Source organism: Budorcas taxicolor, chromosome 22 (assembly GCF_023091745.1).
Source record: "Budorcas taxicolor isolate Tak-1 chromosome 22, Takin1.1, whole genome shotgun sequence".
Lineage (NCBI taxonomy): Eukaryota > Metazoa > Chordata > Mammalia > Artiodactyla > Bovidae > Budorcas > Budorcas taxicolor.
In genome coordinates this window covers 8,118,521-8,142,474 of record NC_068931.1, presented here as the reverse complement: position 1 = coordinate 8,142,474, position 23,954 = coordinate 8,118,521, and the positions used below count along the sequence as shown (strand labels likewise).

The 23,954-nt window shown below is 37.9% G+C and overlaps 1 protein-coding gene across 1 annotated transcript in view; it reads left to right on the top strand.

Annotated features, from left to right (window-relative positions):
• The window catches only part of DOK6 (docking protein 6), a 391,087-nt gene that overhangs the window by 152,193 nt on the left and 214,940 nt on the right, over positions 1-23,954 (top strand). The window contains exon 3 of the mRNA XM_052660529.1: positions 7,212-7,326. Within this exon, the coding sequence (XP_052516489.1) occupies positions 7,212-7,326 (115 nt within the window). The remainder of the gene's footprint in view (positions 1-7,211; positions 7,327-23,954) is intronic.

Below are 23,954 nucleotides of genomic sequence, written 5' to 3'. Positions count from 1 at the left end.
AATCTTTCCTACTGAGTCACCAAGAAAGTCCAGTTACTGTATTCTTTTTAAAATAATAAAATAAAAATTGTATATATTTAAGGTGTACAACATGCTGTTTTTGTATACCTACATACACTTACTAGATGTCAGTATTTTAAATTACTGACCATGGCATTTATTGACTTAGACTTGAACAACCTGAATTATTTTCAAGTAATTTTTCCTTTAATTAAATTCTGCTAATATCATATTTAATTATTTTAATGCCTTATTATTAAACTGTTTTATCCTTTTAGGGCAATATGAAAAATTAATATTTCAGAAATATGGGTTGAATTATTAAATGATGCAATAATTTATAGATACATATTATTGAAATGCTCTAGGGTTTGGTGGTCCTAGTGGTAAAGAATTTGCCTGCCAGTGCAGGAGACATGGGTTCAATCCTTGGATCTGGAAGATCCCCTGGAGAAACACATAGCAACCCACTCCAGTATTCTTGCCTGGAAAATCCCACAGATGAGCCTGGTGGGCTACAGCCCATGGGGTCTCAAAGAATCGGACAGGCCTGAAGTGACTTAGCATGCACACAAGGATTTCACACTCAATAATAAGTTCACAGTTTTATGTCACACTGTTAGGTTGTAGACCAATAAAAATATTTTTATTTTAAAGCATTTAAAGATATTATTTTAAAAATTACCTATCTCTAAGAAAATGCAAACAGTTTTGTACTGGGTCATAAAATCATTTAGTACTGAAAGTGGAAAGTGAGGACAAGAGATTCGGATATATCTTGACCTGAATTGCTATGATTCTAAATATTTTTAAAATAAATTTTGAATAAAAGATATATCAGATTCCAAGGGGTTTCCGAGGTGGCGCTGACTGTAGAGAACCCACCCGCCAATGCAGGAGACATAAGAGATGCAGATTCGATCCCTGGGTTGGGAAGATCCTCTGCAGGAGGGCATAACATCTGACTCCAGTATTCTTGTCTGGAGAATCCCCATGGACAGAGGAGCCTGGGGGGCTACAGTTCATAAGGTCACAGAGTTGGACACAACGGAAGCGACTGAGCATGCATGCATGCAAATTCCAAAGATATACCAAGTCTTTAGAAAATCTTCCAGTATGATTTTGTAACATTTTGTAATCTAACAAAACTCTTGAACTTCCTAACCAAGACAATCTGAGAGGTGAGATTTTATGCCTCCGTGAGTGCTCTGCTTCCTGGTATCACTTCAGTTTGTTAGGGCACACACTGAAGTGGGTAGCATTGCACTGTCGATCAACAAAAAGCCTCACGCTGTTGTGGAAACCAGTGTAACCATGTCTGCTTGAAGAGCTTCTCTGCATTTCTAAATGTGAATTTTACAGAAGACCAAACACTTTGTTAGAACCACATTGTTTGTCAGATTGCCTGAGGCACAAAAGTTAGAAAATCTCTAGTGCTTGCTGCATTTTGCTAGGCTGTTTATTAATTTGTTCTGTTGATTTTTTGCTATAAGGTGAAAAAAAGATGTCCTATTCAATATTCCAATATTCTTTTATATTTGTAAATAAAAATATTTGGAAAAGGCCTTGGAGCAGAATAATAAAGTTTTTATGATATTTTTTGACACAACTTGATATTATGTATATCTTATATCGTGGCATATCACTTTTATACTCACCTAACATGGAGAAGGAAATGGCAACCCACTCCAGTGTTCTTGCCTGGAGAATCCCAGGGACGGGGGAGCCTGGTGGGCTTCCATCTATGGGATCGCACAGAGTCGGACACGACTGAAGTGACTTAGCAGCAGCAGCAACATGGATAGTATCTGTTCTTAAGCAACACATGATCTTCATTGCTTTTAAACTCTACTTAATTTTGGTAAGATCATTTATTAAAATTAATAACACGTGGAAATAATGTCTCTTTTTAAAATATCTTTAATCTACTATTTTAGAATAAAATTTGGCTTAACTATTATTTGAGTCCATTATCAAATGATTTAAAATTTTAAGAGTGTATTGTTGAGAGTATGCTTTAATGTACTTCAAATATAATATATAAATCATTGTTCCAAAAAAAATTCTCATCTTTCTCCCCAGGATCTGACACTTTAAGATACTAGTGCCTAATTTTTCTTCCGTGGAAGAGAAAATGAGATTTTTTTTTATATAAATAGATAGATATAGTATATGTATAAATTCACATATGAATGCATATATACACGTATGTAGGTGTTTTTATACATGCATATATATGAAGCAAACCATTTTTAGTTTATTTAACTTAAAATTACTTACCTTACCAATTTAGTTTTGCATGTTAAATGAAATAATGACAAGGAGAGAAAAAATAAGTATTTTTTAAATATTAAAATGATTTTTCCAGCATGAAGACTATAGACTATAAATTTATTATGACAGAGACCATAAGGGCCCCTCTGGACAGACTGCACAGCAACCTTGAGTGATAAGCTTGTTATTTTATGAGGCTAGAAGTCCAAATTATCACAGATTTTAAAAGAAAATATTACCAAAAACAAAAGTCACTGACTACCAAGATAAAATTACAAGGCATTACCAAAAGATAAAACACCAATAGCATTTCAAAGATATTTGAAAATATCTCTTCAAAATATACAATTTGAAGAGATAGATGGAACATCAAAATCAGAAAAGGCAGGGATGTTGAAATTATCAGACCAGGGATTTAAAACAACTGTGATTACTACACTAAGGGTGCTAGTGGATAAAGTAGACAGTATGCAAGAACAGATGGGAACTGTCAGAAGAGAAACAGAAAGTCTAAAGAACCAAAAAAAAAAAAAAATACTGTAACAGAAATGAAGGATGCCTTCGATGACTGCATCAACACTGGACATGGCTGATGAAAGAATCTACAAGCTTAAGGATGTCTCAGTAGAAACTTCCAGGGTTCCCTGGTGGCTCAGTGGTAAACAACCCACCTGCCAATGCAGGAGACATTAGTTCAATCCGTGATCTGGAAGAATCCCACACACTAAGGAGATGAGCCCGTGCTCCACAACTGTTGAGCCTGAGTTTTAGAGCCCGGGAGCTGCAACCACTGAGGCCATGCGCTGCAGCCGCGGAAGCCTGTGCCCTAGACCCTGTGCTGCAAACAAGAGGAGCCGCCGCAGTGAGCAGCTCCTGCAAGGCAACTGGAGAGTAGCCTCCGCTCGCTGCAACTAGAGAAAAGCCTGTGCAGCAACAGAGACCCAGAACAGCCATAAGTAAATGAATAAAAAACACCCCCAAAGCTGAAAAGCAGAGAGAACAGAGACTGAAATAGTAAAAATAAAACCAATACTCCAGCACTGTTGGGACATCTATAAAAGGTATAATATATGCACGATGGAAGTACCAACATGAGAAGAAAGAAAAATTCTACCAATAATAACTAACAATTTTCCTCAAATTAATGTCAGACACAAAACTACAGATCCAGGAATCTCAGTGAACCCCAAGCAGTATTACTGCTCCCCACAAAAAAAAAAATGAATGAAAAGTATACCTAGGCATTTTCAACTATGGAAAATCAAGGGAAAAATCCTGAAAGAAACCAGAGAGAGGAAAAACCACCTTCTCCATAGAGGAACAAAGAGGAATTACATTTCCCTTTCCCTCAGAAACTATGCAAGCAACAGATTAGAGTGAAACACAGCCATCTCTCAGTATCTAATGGGGAATCAGTTCCAGTATCCTACACAGACACCAAAATCCATGGATGCCTAAAACCCTTACATAAAATAGCAAGCACAGCTGAGTCTCATATCTGCAGGTCCCATGTCCTCGGATTCAACCAACTGTGGATTGTAAAAGTAGTACCCAATCCAAGGTTGGTTGAATCTGACAATGTGGAACCCTAGGATATCAAGAGCTAACTATATTTAATGTTTAAGATGAAAAATACCCATCGACCTAGAGTTCTATATGCCCTGTAAAATTATCTTTAAAAGTGAAGCAGAAATTGACTTTTTCAGACAAAATTGAATTTATTGCTGGTAAGACTTTGTAAAAAATGTTAAAATTATTTCTTTAGAGAAAATAATAATGTAGGTTAGATACTCAGATCTATATAAAGAAAGGAAAAGCATCAAAAAGGTGTAAGAGGAGATAAAATAAAAAGTTTCATTTTTTCTTATTCTTAATTGATCTAACGGGTGATTTTTTAGTTTGTTCAAAATAGCATCAACAATATATTTGATTTTGTATACATTTATAAATATATATATGATGTCATATATGACATCATGTCATAACATGTCAGAAAGGAGGAAAAATGGAATCATATAAAATTCACAATTAAAACCACAAAAGACAGGAAAAGAGTGAAAGATAAGATAGAAACAGGGAAGACGGACAAGAAATAGAAAACCAGTACAAATATTCTATATATTAGTCCAGTTACACCAATATTTACTTTGAATATCAATGGCTTAAATGCACCAATTAAAAGATGAGGATTGTCAGAGTGGATCAAACAAGATGCAACTATACACTGTCATAAAGAAACCCACCATAAATGTAAAGACATCTATAAATTAAAAATATGTGGATATAGAAAATCATACTTTGTTGTTGTTCAGTCACTGAGTCATGTGTAGCTCTTTTGACCTGATGGACGGCAACATGCCAGGCTTCCCTGTCCTTTACTGTCTCCTAGAATTTGCCCAAATTTATGTGCATTTAGTCAGCGGTGCTATCAAACCGTCTCATCCTCTGCTGCCTTCTTCTCATTCTGCCTTCAATCTTTCCCATCATCAGAGTCTTTTCTAACTAATCAGTCAGCTCTTCACATCACATGGCCAAATACTGGCGCCTCACCTTCAGCATCAGTCCTTCCAGTGAATATTCAGGGTTGATTTCCTTTAGGATCAATTCGTTTGATCTCCTTGCAGTCCAAGGAACTCTCAGGACTCTTCTCCAGCACCACAGTTCAAAAGCATCAATTCTTCGCCACTCAGTCTTCTTTGTAGTCCAACTCTCATATCCGCGAGATGGCAAGAATCCTTAAGGTGGCAAGAATACACAGAAGAACTGTATAAAAAAAGATCTTCATGACCCAGATAACCACAATGGTGTGATCACTGACCTTGAGCCAGACATCCTGAAATGCAAAGTCAAGTGGGCCTTGGGAAGCATCACTGTGAACAAAGCTAGTGGAGGTGATAGAATTCCAGTTGAGCTATTTCAAATCCTAAAATTTGATGCTGTGAAAGCGCTGCACTCAATATGCCAACAAAGTTGGAAAACACAGCAGTGGCCACAAGACTGGGAAAGGTCAGTTTTCATTTCAATCCCAAAGAAAGACAATGCCAAAGAATGTTCAAACTATTACACAATTGCACTCATCTCAAACACTAGCAAAGTAATGCTCAAAATTCTCCAAGTCAAGTACATGAACCATGAACTTCCAGATGTTCAAGCTGGATTTAGAAAAGGCAGAGGAACCAGAGATTAAATTGCCAACATTTGATCATCAAAAAAGCGAGAGAGTTCCAGAAAAACATCTACTTCTGCTTATTGACTACGCCACAGCCTTTGACTATTTGGATCACAAGAAACTATGGAAAATTCTTCAAGAGATGGGAATACCAGACCACCTGACCTGCCTCCTGAGAAATCTGTATGCAGGTCAAGAAGCAACAGTTAGAACTAGACATGGAACAGACTGGTTCTAAATCGGGAAAGGAGTACACTAAGGCTGTATATTGTCACCCTGCTTATTTAACTTATATGCAGAGTAGCACAAACTGAAATCAAGTTTGCCAGGAGAAATATCAACACCTCAGATATGGAGATGACACCACCCTTATGTCAGAAAGAGAAGAACTAAAGAGCCTCTTGATGAAAATGAAAGAGAAGAGTGAAAAAATCGGCTTAAAACTAAGCCAAAAAGTTGACTTAAACTATTCAGAAAGCATATTCAAAATATGCTTTGGCATAGTCAGTAAAGCAGAAATAGATGTCTTTTCTGGAATTCTCTTGCTTTTTCAATAATCCAGCGGATGTTGGCAATTGGATCTCTGGTTCCTCTGCCTTTTCTAAAACCAGCTTGCATATCTGGAAGTTTATGGTTCACGTATTGCTGAAGCCTGGCTTGGAGAATTTTGAGCATTACTAGCATGTGAGATGAGTGCAATTGTGCACTAGTTTGAGTGGTAGTTTGGGCTATAGAACATAACCAGTTTTTTAAAAATGGAAACCGTAGCATACCTTCTCTCTACCATATGAAATTAAACTAGAATGCAGTGAAACTGGAAACCAATAATAGAAAATAGCTAGAAAATTCTGAAATACTTGGAGAGTGAACAATGCACATAGGTCAAAGAAACTTGAAGATAAAATTTTAAGTATTTATATAAATGGAAATGAAAATGAACCTGTTGGATCTTTTATTAGAAGAAAATACTGACGTAGCATGTTGAGTGCATTTTAGAAATTAACTCACACATTATTATCGTTAAGTTGTATTTGCAGAGTAAGTGGGGAAGTAGATAAACTGCTCATTTCTAGGGACTGTGAAGAGAAATAAAAATGCACAAGTTACAGCAGAAAGCCTTATACCCATACAACTGAGAGCTAAAATACTTGTTCATTACAATTATTAGTTGCCAAAAGAGTAGAGGTGTTAACGTGGGTCCGTAAATCACGAATGAGCCTTGGTGAGAGAACAGGGTGGCTATCAGGGGTATAAGCGTCCGTGAACACTTTATGGTTTGGTCTGGGAAGGAAGTCCATTGCTTATATGTAATGTTTCCAGAATTTTAGAGTCACTGTCTGCTGATTGACAGGTGTCAGTTAGACTGCATTTCTACCAGGGACTTGCATGATGAGTGGGTTTTAGAAGACAGCTGAGATGTTAAATCCAATCAGTATTTAATGGAAATTTATTGAGACTCTTCTGTGTGTCATACTGGCTATTGTTTGTAAAAGATACATTTTTAAAAAACACAGGAGTCCTTGCTTTCAGAGTTATTCTTCTACATAATTTTTAGACTCTTTCAAAATTGAGCAAAGCATAACCACAATTGATGGCACCAAAAAAGTATTTTGTTTTCATTCTGCATGGTATTTGACTCCTGTTAATTAGAAACAAGTAAAAATATCCATTGGAAAGTGACTTAGGACAGTAATAACGGATCATTTTGTGTGAGCACCCAGCATAGAGCATGTACTGTATGCTAAGTTAAAAATGTTTTTTGTTCAAGGTAACTGAACTGCACAACATCAAAAATATAACCAGGCTGCCTCGAGAGACAAAGAAGCATGCAGTGGCAATTATCTTTCATGATGAAACGTCAAAGACATTTGCGTGTGAATCAGGTAAGCAATCACAGCCCTGTCTCCAGCTTGAAGACCTGGAGCTGCTTCTGAGACAATAGCCCAGATGGATTAAGATCCACCTATGAACTGCATGGTTTATTGTGGTGAGAATGTGCTGTGGAAGACTATTAGTAAGCTTGGTCTCTCTGTTGCTACAGATCTAATGGGTGCCTGTTTATTATCTGGCTGTGTCTGGGTTTTGTTCCCAGGTGGTCTGAGGACTTCTGAGGTTTCCATTCAAGCTTGGAGAATTAAGCAAACAATGCCTGTGGGGGTGTTTGTTAGAGCAAGCTCCTGACATGTGCTCTGGCTCTTGCCAAGTGCCGTTGGAGGCAGGTGGTAAGGCGTTAACAGTGTAAAAGTGTGGCATGGGAGCACAGCCACGGTCCCTAGACACTCCAGAGCAGACCTGTGAGCAATTGGTTGCTTTCATAGATCCTCAGTATTACAAGTTAAATACATTTCAGATTGAATTTTAGCATCCCAGTTCATAAAGCACTCTGACATTATTGAGACACTAGGCAGTTTATCTTTGGAACTCGTGGTGTTTCTCATTTTGGAATTGCTGTGAAAAGTGAAAGTCACTCAGTCGTGTCTGACTCTTCGTGACCCCATGGACTATACAGTCATAGGAATTCTCTGGGCTGGAATACTGGAGTGGATAGCCATTCCCTTCTCCAAGGGATCTTCCCAACCCAGGGATTGAACCCAGGTCTCCCCCATTGCAGGCGGATTCTTTACCAGCTGAGCCACCCAAGAAGCCCTGGAATCCCTGTACTGTGTAATATATTAGTTGGCTTATTATAGTTTTTTAAAGATTTTTCTCAGTGGAATGGTGTTTTCATTTTATACTGGATGGAAGCAGAAAGCACTACGTCTTTGAAAGATGTGAATTTAAAATAATGGTTAAGTCTTTTAGGAGATGCTTTGTTAAGTAACTTTTTAAAAGGAGTAAACCTTCTGTATTTATGGTTAAAGTTTATAGGTGTATTTATTACTGGATTATATTATTCAAGACTGATAAGGTCACTTTGCCTAAATAAATTGCTCATACCTACTCACCTACACTTATCTTAGTTTTGCTAAATTGAATTAGAATGTGTCAAAGTGTTCCTCTTTCCTTGAATGCCTTTATCCTTTTTATATACTTTCTTCAATTGCCATCTGACCTCATTTCATCATTTAGAATTGACTTCTGTGGTGGTTGAATAAAAGTCTTTCTGGTAATATAAATCCCCATGTGATAATAGAACCTGTCCCAGCCTTGCTAGTATCATATTTTAATATCCATGAATAATCATATATTAACATCTGTGCCTTCTTGTTCACTGTCTTAGTACTTGACCACTTCAGTTTTCTCTGAGCTCTTAAATAATGTCTTAGATTAAATCTAATAACTCCCAGAAAACTAGTTTTCCAAAACAGATAAAATATCATTTTCTCTGTTGTTTGTATGTTTCAATTTTCACTGTTGTTTTACAGTTTTTAGTTGTCCTGAGTTGTGTTTCGGGTACAGAGACAGTACTGGAGGCTGTTATTTCAGATAAGGATATTGAATTATGTTTCTACATAATTCTGAAATTTATTTTTTATTTTAATTTATTTATTATTAACTGCAGAACAGTTGCTTTACATTGTGTTGGTTTCTGCTATAATTCTGAAATTTAGGCTCACAGCTGTAAACCCCAAGTCTGAAGTTGGAAGATTTTATTTACTTTGTCATTGGTGGTGGTTTCATGGTAGAATTTTGAGAAATGAAGGTCTCTTCACTCAAAGAACATGGCCTTAAATTCCAAGAGAAGAGTTTCCTGACAGTGAAGCTGAGGCATGATCTAAGTGTAAAAATGAAGAATGCTTCTGTGTGCAATTCTTGCAGAGAGTTTTCAGCTAGCTTAAATTATGATTAATTTGAGGGTATTATTTTTTAAACCATTTTTAATATGTCGATGTAACAATCTGCTTTTAGATGGTAGTAAAAATGTTTAAAAAGTCATGGCACAGCTTTTTTAAATTGTCTTAACTTCACGGCATGCCAGTGGGAAAAAAGGAAGTACTTAAAAACTGATAAGGAATTTGAGTACTTTTCCTCGGAAGTTATGTTTTTTAGATAGATACTAAGATGCAGTAGTCTATATCTTCTATTAAAATGACAAAATTATATGGAAACAGACTACACTGAAAAGCAGTCAGAGTTGTGAAAATCAAAATAACAAGATTAAAGCCAAGATTAAAACGAGCTCTCACATTTATTTGGAATGAAAGTGCAGATAAAATTGTACTGTCATAATGGTTAGTGGGAATGTGAATTGTTTCAATTATTTTTTCAAGAAAACTGACAACTGCTGTTGTAAACATGTATACCCTTGACTCAGTGAACCTTTTGGGGAATGTATTTGGTGTATTATACATTATGTGTAATGATAACAAAATTGCTGAATGCCTATCAAGAAAATTGTTGAATAAATCTTAGTATATCCTTATCATGAAATATTATACAATCACTAGAAAGAATTCTAAATAACCCAATTAACTTAAAGGCATTTTGTGAAGTGTAGTTCTTCAGGCAAAAGAACCAGCAGAGAAGTATGTACTGAGTCACATTTTATAAAAGAAAAAGAGAAAGAGTGTGTGTCTTCACAAGCATTACCTGGGTGAGAAGAGATGATAATGAAGTGGGATAGAAAGGAAGATGGGTAAAATCAGCAAGCAAAAAGGAAAAGTAAGAAAATACAGTGAGCAGAAAAACATATCCAGCATATAGACTGTCCCATTTGTATGAAATTATGCATATGTGAGGTGTCCAGGTGGCACAGTGGTAAAGAACCTGCCTGCCAATGCAGCAGACACAGGAGACGGGTTCTGTCCCTGGGTCAGGAGGATCTCCTGGATGAGGGCATGGTAACCCACTCCAGTGTTCTTGCCTGGAGAATTTCATGGAGGAGCCTGGTGGGCTACAGTCTATGGGGTCACAAGAATCAGACACGACTGACGTGACTTAGCACAGGCACATGCATATGTGAATGTAACCATGAAGTTTTTGAAAAGTTAGTCATCAGGGAAATCCAAATTAGACCATAAGGAGACATCACTATGCATCTGTCTAAATGGCTAAAATGAAAAAAAAAAAAAATAGTGAGACCGCTGAATGCTCATATGGTTGCAGGAACACTGGATCAACTCATACGTTGCTGGTAGGAATGTCATGTGGTACAGCCACGCTGGAAAATGGGTGGCAGCTTCTTATAAAATTAAATATGTAATTATTACACAATCCAGCAATTGCACTCTTGAATATGTATCTCAGGAAGAGAAAAAAAGAAAACATACTCACACACACACACACACAAACACACACCTGTACCAAAAGTGCTCATAATAGCTTTATTCATAATAGTCCAGAACTGGAAAGAGCCCAGAGATGCTTCAACAAACTGTGGTATACCGACCCCATGAACTACTCCTCAATAGTAAAAAGGAGCAAACATTTGATACATATAGCAATCTGGAGGAATCTCAAGTGAATTATGCCCAGTGAAGAAAGAACAGCCCTAAAAGATTATACACTCTGTGATTTCATTTATACAGCATCTGTGAAATGAAGCATTTTACAAATGGAGGACATGTTAGTTGCCAGAGATTAGGGATAGGGCCTAGGATCATGGCATCTGATCCCATCATGTCATGGGAAATAGATGGGGAAACAGTGGAAACGGTATCAGACTTTATTTTGGGGGGCTCCAAAATCACTGTAGATGGTGATTGAAGCCATGAAATTCAAAGACGCTTACTCCTTAGAAGGAAAGTTATGACCAACCTAGATAGCATTTGCAAAAGCAGAGACGTTACTTTGCCAACAAAGGTCTGTTTAGTCAAGGCTATGGTTTTTCCAGTGGTCATGTATGGATGTGAGAGTTGGATTGTGAAGAAAGCTGAGCACCAAAGAATTGATGCTGTTGAACTGTGGTGTTGGAGAAGACTCTTGAGAGTCCCTTGGACTGCAAGGAGATCCAACCAGTGCATTCTGAAAGAGATCAGCCCTGGGATTTCTTTGGAAGGAATGATGCTAAAGCTGAAACTCCAGTACTTTGGCCACCTCATGCACAGAGTTGACTCCTTGGAAAAGACTCTGATGCTGGGAGGGATTCGGGGCAGGAGGAGAAGGGGACGATAGAGGATGAGAAGGCTGGATGGCATCACTGACTCGATGGACATGAGTTTGGGTGAACTCCGGGAGTTGGTGATGGACAGGGAGGCCTGGCATACTGCAGTTCATGGGGTCACAAAGAGTCGGACATGACTGAGCGACTGGACTGAACTGAACTGAACTGAACTGGGTGTGTGGAGAGCAGGACTGTGTGGTCATAAAAGGGTAACATGAGCTTCTGTTGGAACCGAGTGGTGATCTTGATGATAGTGGTGCATACACAACCCACACGAGTGATAAATTGTGTCAAACTTCATAACACACACAAGTAAAACTGAGGAAATCTGCATAAAATCAGTGGTCTTCCAATGTCAGTCTCCTGGTTATGATGTTGTAGTATACTTTCGCAGAATACTAACACTGGAGGAACGTAGGCAAAATATACACAGGATCTCTGTGTAGTATTTCTTACTACTATGTAAGAATCTACAATTATCTCAGTAAAATTTGCAAAAAAATATTAGATCTATATCAGTTATTTGTAAGGTCATCTATGAAATATTTTTTCATTTATATTTTAATTGAAGGAAAGTTGCTTTACAATGCTGTGCTGGTTTCTGCCTTACAACAATGCAAACCATGCATAATTATATATGTCCCCTCCCTGTGAACCTCCCTCCCCTCCCCCCATCCCACCCCTCCAAGTCATCACAGAGTGCCAGGCTGGCTCCCTGTCTTACATAGCGGTTTCGCACTAGCCATCTAGATGATGATGTATTTTTAAGTTAAAAACTGAGTAGGGAGAGAATTGCAGAAATAGGAAGTGGTATATTCTAATATTCTATAAAGAAACTGACAGTAATCACAACAAGCAACAAAAACAAATCTAAATGTGTACCTATGCAGCCTGTGTATGCTTCACGAGCACAGAGACACGTGTGCACTTGGTCACATGGGTGTCTTGCTCCTTCCTAACCTGTGGTCCTTGCACGGGCTCCCCCAGCCTAGTGAGCCCTCACACACACTTCACTCAGTTACTTCCCTGTTTCCTTCCATTCTCAGCTTAGGATGGCATGCCTCCACACCGCCCCCCCACCCCCAGCACTGGAACTTGGACTTCATGTACTCTCTTCAGAATCTCTCTGCTCTGTGAGATTTTAAGCTCAATGAAAACACGACTCTGGTGTCTTTCTCCCCTGCGCCACAAAAATTCCCCTCCCACCGTGCTAAGGAACATTTGTTGAATTAGTCAATGAGTAAAATTTATACTTAATTTTTGTTATAATATGTGTATCATTCTCCTTTTTCAAAACAAGTTTAAGGGATTAATTTGACTGCCTCATGGGAAAAATTGCTTAAATTGCCAAGTAACAGATTGCTCTGTGTTGTGACGGTGAGTGGGGGATGGTGATCAGTGTCCTGTGTGTCTGTGCAAATCACCACGGCCCGCCAGGTCTGCTGTAACTGCTGTGAGTAATACATTCTTGAATACAAATGAAAATTTCTGCATTTGCTATTCCCTGAAAAGAAAGCCTTTGTTCATTCTTCTTTTTTTGGAGTATGTACATTTCCTAGTGACTAAAAGAGCAGATTGCTTCAGTTCAGTTCAGTCGCTCAGTCGTCTCTGACTCTTTGCGAACCCATGGACTGCAGCACGCCAGGCCTCCCTGTCCATCACCAACTCCCAGAGCTTACTGAAACTCATGTCCATCAAGTTAGTGATGCCATCCAACCATCTCATCCTCTGTTTTCCCCTTCTCTTCCCGCCTTCAATCTTTCCCAGCATCAGGGTCTTTTCAAATGACTCAGCTTTTAGCATCAGGTGGCCAAAGCATGGGAGTTTCAGCTTCAGCATCAGTCCTTCTGGTGAATAAGCAGATTGCTTAGATGTTGGAAACCCAGAGGTTGGGTAATAGTTTCTGTTATCTTCATTAAGGAAAAGAGAAAAGGAAAAAACAGCTCAGCTATGTCTTTGTCAGTATATGAAATCTGAAAAGTTATCTCCAAATAATTTAGAACAAATAATATTTAAAGTCTGAACAACCTAGTTAATTTCCTAAATAATTACTTGAAGCATTGAATTTATTCTGTAATACAGTTATTTTTATAATTTCTCCCATTCAGAATTTATAATGGAATATTCATAATTGAATAAATTCTCCCACAGTAAAATGAAAAATATTTGTGTAAAACCCAAATCCAATATATTGATATGTTTATCATTAAAATTTTAAAAATTTTTACACAAGTAATACTTTGTACCTAGAATACCTGGATATCAGTTTAATACCTGTTTCAGTTTATTCACATTGTATTTTCCAAATCCTTTAGGTTTGTTTCCAAGAAAACATTATATTTTAAAATAATGTCTTTCCCTGTAATTGTTTATATTTGTCAGTAAAATATACCTGTATCTTATATTTTATTACTGTTTTAAGAAGACATCTTTTTTCCAGAGGATTTTCTATGGTTTTTTCTGCTTCTCAGGTTTCCAATACTCTTTCCTCCCACAAATAAGTCCAAAAAAGATGCAGTCAAAGATGACTCTTGAATTTAGATTGACAGGTAATAGGCACACATTGAAGCCATTTTTGACTAACATTTTTATTGTATATGCAGTTGCAAAACCTGTATTGCCTCCTACCTGTGGCATCGGACCTGTGAACATTAGAAATGAACTGGTTACGCATCTGCATTAAAGGTTTAGAAGCACTGGAGTAAGAATATGTTCTTGGACTACTATAAACTCCAATTACTATTCATTAATATTATAATAAAATATGTGTGTGTTATTTTACCAAAAATGCTTTTTATTTGATGTTTTCTAATTTCCTGATTAAGAACTCCTCTGAACCATGTAGATTACTTAATAGTAATTAAATTGCAGTTATAATAATAGGATAATAATAATATAGGGCTCAACTTCTGCTTAAGGATGAAGAAAAGTCTCCTCAAGTATGGCCCCAAGTTATAGAAGTTTTCAAGCTTGTAGTATTAAATTTAATTTGATAAAAGTAAGCTAGTGCAACAACTAACAAATTCTGATGATTGTTCAGTTCATAGTCAAATATGACTTTCCGTTGTTAAACTCTGGTTTGCAGAGCTTAAAATAACAGCTGGTATTTATCCAGTAAGGAGGATATCAATTGTATTGTGCCGGGGTCCAGCCCCTGTAGGACCCAGGGGAACCTGAAGGAAAAATGGCGTCCGCAATTGATTTAGAGAGAGATAAGGAAAGAATATTGTAGATAAGAAAATAGAGGAGAGACAGAGGCTGATATTCCTTGGTTTACATAGAAAGCCAATAAAACTTCTAGACAAGAAGTTCACCCTGTTCACGGAGGCCACAGGTGCCCTCCCAGTCTCCCGAGGGAGCGAAGACGCAGAGCATCTTCCCGTTCAGGTGTTAGAAACCCGGGCAGCTAAGTGAACGCAGGGAGCCTCTATGCTCCAAGGGATCAGCCTGGAAAAAGAAAGTAAGAGAGAAAAAAAAGAGAAAAAAGAAAAACATGGGGTGACCAAGCTTCTTCAAGCGAGCCCCATTGTTTTTATTTTCAAAAGGGTCTTTTATACCTTTACTTGTACATAGAGGGAAATGAAAGATGCAAAGTCATACAGAGTCAGCCCAAACATTACATCTGTTTTGTCTTTATCGAAACCAGGATTTTTTCTGCAAATCTTTCCCATAAGCAATATTGTGTACATTATCTTCTGGCCTTGGAGGCCTGTGAACATTTTATGACCCTCTTTTGATAAAGGCTTCTCAACCAGAAAACTTATTTTCCTTTGAAATGTTTTTTCTTATATTTCTAATCTATGTCAGCCTCAAAAAGTATTAAACAAGTTACATTTCTCACAGAGCAAAGGTGCAGCAAGTTACAAGAAAGAACCAGTTAGCTCAAAAGTTTGATGTGGTTAATTTCAAGGCTACACTTGTTTTTCTTACTTTCCAACTATGTTAACTAATGCACTCCCAGGTGCACAGTGGATAAGAGATATGGGGACTTAGCAACAAGCATTGGCCCAATAATGAAATCCTACATTAGCACTACTCTAATAACTTTTAACTCTTTGAAAGGCTCTATGTTTTAGGCTTTCCGTGCCTCTCACAGTTGGGAGGCTATAAATAATCACATGTGTAGCTGCAAGAGTCTGGATATATCTGCCAGGCAAGCTAAAATGCTAACAGAGGGGTTTTGATTGGAAATATTCCTCTCATGTCCAGGAGACTTATTAGCTATAGCCCTAACTTAATTTTCTCCAGAGAAAGGTGGTCAGGAAAAGCCCCCTGTTAATGTCAGAGGAGTTGGTGAAAGTCATGAAATAGTAAAACAGACAGATTCTGGTTTGGGGGTAGATGCTCGAAAAAGCCTAGGGAGCCCGTTGAGTTCTGAAGCCTTGTTTAACAGTTCTCTTCCACATGACCTTGTCATGGGTGGGATCTCCCGTGATGGCTCCCGGCAGTATTGCATTTAAGTAGTCAACTTCCCTGGTGGCTCAGATGGTAAAGAATCTGCCTGCAATGCAGGAGACCCAGGTTTGATCCCTGGTTTAGGAAGATCCCCTGGAGAAGGAAATGGCAACCCACTCCAGTATTCTTCCCTGGAAAATCCCATGGACAGAGGAGCCTGGTGGGCTACAGTCTATGGGGTCGCAAAGAGTCAGACACGATGGAGTGACTAACACTTTAAGAAGTCACATCAGGGTGTGACATTAGAAAAAAGTTCCCTGCAGTTGCTCAGTCACATGGTCTGTGGATAAACATACTTCCTCAAGTTCAAGTGATGTCAGGAAGGCTCTTTTATGAGCAGTCTTTTTACTTTGGGGATAATGGGAGACTTTTTGGTTTATCGATTGTTTGATACAAAAGACAACTTGAATGAAGTTCTAACAACTTATATTTGTAGCTGACTCAGTCACTGCGGAATAGAATTGCCCATTTATAACCATCTGGTTCTTAGCTATCCTGCTATGAGATTTGGAAGAAGTGATTTAAAAACCAGAAGCTAGTGGCCCTATGTGATCTGAAATGTATTGTGATCTCCAAGTTATTTCCTTAGAGAAAGTGAAACGCTGTGTAGCAGTGACAGTGTAATGAGACTTTGAATTTTTAATGCTCCTTCGGATTCACATGGAATAAAAAGGCCAAACTTCCAGTTGCACCCTCTCATAACAAGACTATATGCATCTTGTAAAATTTGGACATGGCTTTATAAGGTTGGTATGCTAGTTAACAAATCAGATAGAACTGGTTTAAGCAAAATTTAATGACTTGTTACTCTACAGTGTCAAGGTACTGATGTGTATTGGAGATAAGTGGGGTGGTCTTGTAGATTCAGTCCAGAGCAGTCCCTTCAAAGACACTAGAATTGTGGCTGCGGTGAGTTGATGCCATTTAAGATGACTACATTAGTCCCATTCACCTTCAGTCAGTTCAGTCCCTCAATCGTGCCCGACTCTTTGCGACTCCACAGCGTGCTGCAGTCCATGGGGTCTCAAAAAGTCGGACACAACTGAGCAGCTGAACTGACTGAAGGAGAATGGGACTAACGCACCATCACCTGAAAGAGGTTCTTTGATTTGAGACATTGAAAACAAAGACAAATTAGTTTGTTATGAGAAGAAAATGTATAAGCTGATTAACAGTTATATTAAGCAGAGGATGTAATAACTGGATGGCATCCCTGACTCAATGGACACGAGTGTGAGCAAACTCCAGGAGACGGTGAAGGACAGGGAAGCCTGGTGTGCTGCAGTCCATGGGTCACAAAGAGTTGGACGAGACTTAGAGACTGAACAACAACAGAAGCCTGCACCATTAAGTGTAACATGTGTGATACTGACATATCCTGCTTTATTCACCCAAGACTGATAAACTCTAGAAATTGGTAACTGGAGAATAAAACCTAACACATATCCCTAGAGTCTTCTGTTTAAGTTCCAATTCCAGTGGCTTGCTTTTTCAGTTTTACCCTGGCTCTACTTTCTTTTTTTAAGAGAAATGAAAAGTTATTTTTATTGGAGTATAATCGCTTTGCAGTGTTGTATTGGCTTCTGCTGTGCAGCATGAATCAGCTCTATGTATACATACATCCACTTCCTCTTGAGCCTCCCTCCCTCTCCCACCCCTCCCTTCTAAGTCATCCCAGAGCACCGAGCTGAGCTCCTGTGCTATACAGCAGCTCCCCACTAGCTGACTATTTTACAAACGATAGTGTATACATGTCAGTGCTAATCTCTCAATTCGTCCCACCCTCTCCTTCACCCCTTTGTTTAGTCACTTCAGTCGTGTCTAACTGTTTTTGACCCCGTGGGCTGTAGCCCACCAGGCTCTACTCATGGGCTTCTCCAGGAAAGAATACTGGAATGGGTTGCCAGTTCCTCCTCCAGGGGATCTTCCCAACCCAGGGATAGAACCAGAGTCCCTTACATCTCCTGCGTTAGCAGGTGAGTTCTTTGCCACTAGCGCCACCTGGGAGGCCCTCATCCGCTTTAGATCCCTACTTTTGAACTTTGTACACACTAAAATGAGCTTCAGCTAACTGGCCATCTGCTGGGTCAGGACCCTGTCTCACCCTGTCATGCCATCTTTGGGTCCAGCACACTGCCCCTCAGAGGGGCTGCCTCTGCGTGGTTCTCTACCCATCATTTCATACCGTGAAGCCCTATCCAGCTCTCATGCTCTTTCTTGGAGCAAACCAAGTAGATTCCCCCCAAAGTCAATCAAGCTGCAGAAAGTTAGAACTAACTGCTCTCCCGGCAAGACTACACAAAATATTTTTTAAGTTTTATGAACAATTACCACAGGGTGTCAGCTGGAAAATGATCAGATGGGAAGGCATCGTTGTCATTCCTTATTCCTGCACATTAAGAAAATGTACTTTTGCTTTATATTCAGGATTACATAAAGACTATTACCTTTGATGTGTCACTCCAAAATTGTACCATATGTTATTCTGTTATATGGAACTGTTCTTTCTGAGATAGCAAGCCATCTATAATTGGGCGCCAGACTTTTGAAATCTTTGAAGCAGAAAAGTGGTTTGAATATTTTTATTCAGAAAAAAATTTTAATTTGAAGTGCTGAATGAAGACTTAGGACTGAGTATGTTTCTTAAAGAGGCAACTCATCTCAGTAAAAAAAAAAAAAAGGCTTAAAAATATGTAAGACTGTCTTCTTTAAGCTTTCTAGAAAATGTTTTAAGCAATTAATGTTCAACGGTGGCTCAGTGGTAGGGAATCCACACACTAATGCAGGAGACGTGGGAGACACAGGTTTGATCCCTGGGTGGGGAAGATCTCCTGGAGAAGGAAATGGCAACCCACTCCAATATTCTTGCCTGGAGAATCCCATGGACGGAGGAGCCTGGTGGACTACCATCCAAGGGGTCACAAAGAGTCAGGCATGACTGAGCACACACACCATTAAACCACCCAGCCCGTTTAGTTGGCAGTCCTACTACTAATGCAGAGCTCTTCCAAATCAGGTTTAAATATATATATATTTATATTTAAGAAATATATATATGTCATTATGTCACACATTTATATGACATATATATATGTCATTAGGGACTTCCTTGATGGTCCTGTGGCTAAGACTCTGTGCTCCCAATGGAGGGGGCCTGGATTTGATCCCTCGTCAGGGAACTGGATCACATATGCTGAAACTAAAGATCCCACACGCCGCAACAGAGATCAAAGACCCAGCACAACTGAATAAATGAATAAAGAATAAAAGAACATTTTTTAGAAGTAAAGACATCCCTATATACATATATATATTTCCATATTTTATATATATAATCTGTCATTTGTGGAGGGCTTTGAATGGCTTTCAACAGATCAGTGGAGAGAAAAAATAATTTCGAATATAAACGTAAACAAGAAATGATGAAATTTCTTCATGTTTTCAAAGGAGTTTTGGGAGCAGAGGAAGAGGAATGGAAATAGCTGAGAGGAGCTCCAGAGTTTGGATGCTGTTTCGAACATGTCCAAATGGAGCAAATTAAAGTTATTTTTTGAAAACTTTTTTTTCTGATTATCAAAGGGATACAGGCTTCCTGTCTCCAAAAATAAGGCTGCTTTATGTACTGAAAATAGAAGTAAGCACTAAACAAAATAGAACAAATATTCAAGTGCATATTTCAGCTTATGAGACAGAGAAACTCAGTTCAGTCACTCAGTTGTTTCCGACTCTTTGTGACCCCATGGACTGCAGCATGCCAGTCCTTCCTGTCCATCACCAACTCCCGGAGCTTGGTCAAACTGATGTCCATTAAGTCAGTGATGCCAACCAACCATCTCATCCTCTGTTGTCCCCTTCTCCTCCCACCTTCAATCTTTCCCAACATCAAGGTCTTTTCAAAAGAGTCCAGTTCTTTGCATCAGGTGGTCAAAGTATTGGAGTTTCAGCTTCAGCATCACTCCTTCCATTGAATATTCAGAGTTGATTTCCTTTAGGATTGACTAGTTTGATCTCCCTGCAGTCCAAGAGACTCTCAAGAGTCTTCTCCAACACCACAGTTCAAAAGCATCAATTCTGTGGTGCTCAGCTTTCATTATAGTCCAACTCTTACATCTATACTTGACTACTGGAAGAGCCATAGCTTTGACTAGACAGAACTTTGTCAACAAAGGAATGTCACTGCTTTTTAATACACTGTCTAGATTGATCATAGCTTTTCTTTTAAGGAGCAAGGAAGTACCACAAAAAGAAGGAATGAGGAGAAAGCTTTCAAGACCTGGGAGCCTTTGTTCATCTCTATAATGAACATGGGACATGCCTTGCTCCTCACAGCTGTGCCTTGGGAGAAGCAGACAGTTCCTGGGCTCCTACAAACTAGGGAAACAGAATTCAAAGCTTTCAGTAAAAAGTCATTAATTTTAGAAATATTCAAATGCCAGAAAAGAAAAATGTCTAGGAGACTTCTTCTCCTAGGCTTCCTTTCCTGCCCTCCCTGGAATTTTTGTAACATTCTACCACTTTTGTGATTCTGAACATTGCAAGCCCAAAAGTTTATCTAAAATGACTCAGTATTGGTAATTCTCCTTCAGTGGCACATAATTTCTCAGGAGTCCCACAAGTAACCTCTAAAATAGGGATTTGCCAGTAAAGATATCAAGTTATAAGCAAATAAGCACCATGGATCAAATTTAGGATATAGACAAATTTATGTTCAAGGAAGATCACTACAGTGCTTTTTAATGAAACATAAAACTTAATACAGTAATTGTCCACTAGTTTGTCAATGATTTAAAAAAAATAATTTGCAGCAATTAAACCTGATGATGTAAATTTGTATTGATTAACTTGAAAAGATGGAGATCATTTATTAAGTGAATAATGCAGTTCATAAAGTGTACTATAAGGTGATCCAATATTTTGAACAAGTGTATAAACACATGCAAACACACAGGCACATATACACCCAAATATGTCTGTGTGTCATAAAACATGAAATACTGAAATTCATATTTATGACTTTGTTTTGGTTAAGAAATATCAATGATGTTCTCTTTTATCTTTATTGTCTAAAAAGTTGTTTAATTTGTCTGTATTGATTTTATTACTTTATTAGAATATTATTTTAATAATATTTTATTACTTTATTAGAATATTAATATATATTATTAAAATGACATACATAAACAAAAATGTAAGTAATAATATTATAAGCCACTGACCCCAACAACCGCCTTCAGGAATAAATAAATCAAATACACTGTAAATAGGTGACACATACTTTTGGCTGCCGTTGTATAATCCCTGAAATTGTAATTACATGTTTTAGTTATTAAACATTTGTGAATTATAGGTTTATTATGTTTACATTTATTTCTAGAATCATGGCTTATTATTTTACATACTTTTGAAATTTGTAAAACTGTGTTTCATCCTCTAGTCTTTGGAAAGTTGCTATTTTTCCTCATTGTCATATTTGTGATCTTCTGTGATCCTAGTTCCTTCATTTTATATCACTACAGAGCTGTATTATGCTCTATTTCTGATAGAAAAGTCATGTTCTTAAAATATGTCGATTCCCTCAAAGTCAGCAGTGTAATTACATGGCTCTTTTCCCTCAAACAGTTAATAGGATGAACTATGATAATATATTTCCTGCAAAGTCATGGCCAAAATCATACTCTGGAGCCACCCTGTCTGAGTTCAGATGCTCCCTGCATCCCAATTCCTCCTCTGTAAAAGGGACCAATAACAATTTCACCTCATGGGGTAATAACGATTTAGTATCAAAAGAACAGCACCTGGTACATATTAAGCATTTGACAAATGGTAGTGAATATTATCTTTATGTTTCAAGAGTCAGACCCAACTGGACATGTTGAAGCATTATTCTTAATGGATAAATTCAATTTTCTGTTAACAGGATTTTTACAACTATATTCACAGTTGAGGGGGGGTCTATGAATTTTTGTTGCTTTCCTAGACAGGCTTTGATATCAGAATATTATCAATGTTCATAAAAATGAATGTCCAAGTATTCATGTTTTTAAGCTCTCCAACAGTTTAGAAAACAAGTGAAATATTATTTCCATGTTGCTTCTGAAACCATGTTACTTTGTTTATAGACTTCTTGGCCAGGCAGGCATTCTGCTTCCAGCTGCAGGCATTGTGGTAATTTTATTTTCCTGAAACACTGTTTGTTTTATCCTGGTTTTCAGAGTTCTTTGTATCTGACCAGGCAAGACCACAGCCTCTGTCATCAACTGCCTGAGTTCAAATACTGGCTTTCTACTTTCTTTTTTTTTTTTTTTTTTTGAAAAATGGCTTTCCTATCTTTATTTGTTTGTTTGTTTGTTTGTTTGTTTTGTTTGTTTTGCTCTTTATTTTTTATTTTTTTTACTTTACAATATTGTATTGGTTTTGTCATACATTGACATGAATCCACCACAGGTGTACATGAGTTCCCAAACATGAACCCCCGTCCCACCACCCTCCCCATATCATCTCTCTGGGTCATCCCAGTGCACCAGCCCCAAACATCCTGTATCCTGTATCAAACCTAGACTGGCAACTCATTTCTTACATGATAGTATACACGTTTCAGTGCCATTCTCCCTTTCTAGTCGTGTGTTTGGGAGAAAGGAACTTCCCTTTCACAAACCTTGCCCTTGTCATCTTTAAAAGGACAGTTACATAAAGTACTAAAATTGTTGATCACTGAGCAGGTTAACTGGGCTTCATAAGTGCTTGTTAGTGTTAGCTCTTATTAATATGTAACTTATTATTCTAATTTCCTTTCATTTGTATAGTTCTCTTTTCATTACTAACATTTAATTGTATGCCTTTCTCTTTTTCTCTCTATTCAGAGTGCTTAGGAATGTATGTATTTTTCTGTCTTGTTTTGGCAAGTGAATAAGAAGCAGCAAGGGAGAGAGTCAAGGAAGTTGACTTTGGGGGTCTGGGGTGATTATCATGGTTGACATTAGCGTTTAAACTGAATAAGGATGAGAGTGGGGCCATGAGGGGGTGACTGAGTTTGAAACTAAGGTAGAATCAGCAGTAGATTGGTAGTTGGGATGGAGTTCAAGGATGTAGAGCTGAGATACTCAATGGAGTCAACTGAAAAAAATAAGAAGTGAAGTCTGATGCTGGAATATGTGAAAATAGATTTAATGAAAGATACAAACTTCAGTTATTTGGAAATTTCACTTATGAGAAATAATTAATTCCTAAACAAGAAAAGATGATGGCTGGCACATATTAGTTTCGCACAAACTATGTTGTTACCAATCACATGTTTTGAAAGAGAAAATGACTGCCACTGAAAAGAATACAGTTCTAAAGAATAGTTTGAATCAGTTCTAATGAGATGGATGAAACTGGAGCCGATATACAGAGTGAAGTAAGCCTGAAAGAAAAACACCAATACAGTATACTAACACATATATATGGAATTTAGAAAGATGGTAATGATGACCCTGTATGCGAGACAGCAAAAGAGACACAGATGTGTAGAGCAGACTTTTGGACTCTGAGGGAGAGGGAGAGGGTGGGATGATTTGGGAGAATGGCATTGAAACATGTATACTATCATGTAAGAAACGAATCGCCAGTCTATGTTCGATGCAGGATACAGGATGCTTGGAGCTGGTGCACGGGGATGATCCAGAGAGATGATATGAGGTGGGAGGTGGGAGAGGGGTTCATGTTTGGGAACTCATGTACACCCGTGGTGGATTCATGTCAATGTATGGCAAAACCAATACAATATTGTAAAGTAAAATAAAGTAAAAATAAAAATTAAAAATATATATATATATATATATTTAAAATAATATCATTAAAATTTATCCTGTTGTACTTGTGTTTCTTTATTGGGAGCATATAATTTTTTAATAGGAAAATATTATTATTTTATAATGATATTAAAATATTATGGGGCTTCCCAGGTGACTCAGTAGTAAAGAATCTACCTGCCAATGCAGGAGATTTGGGTTCCATCCCTTGGTTGGGAAGATT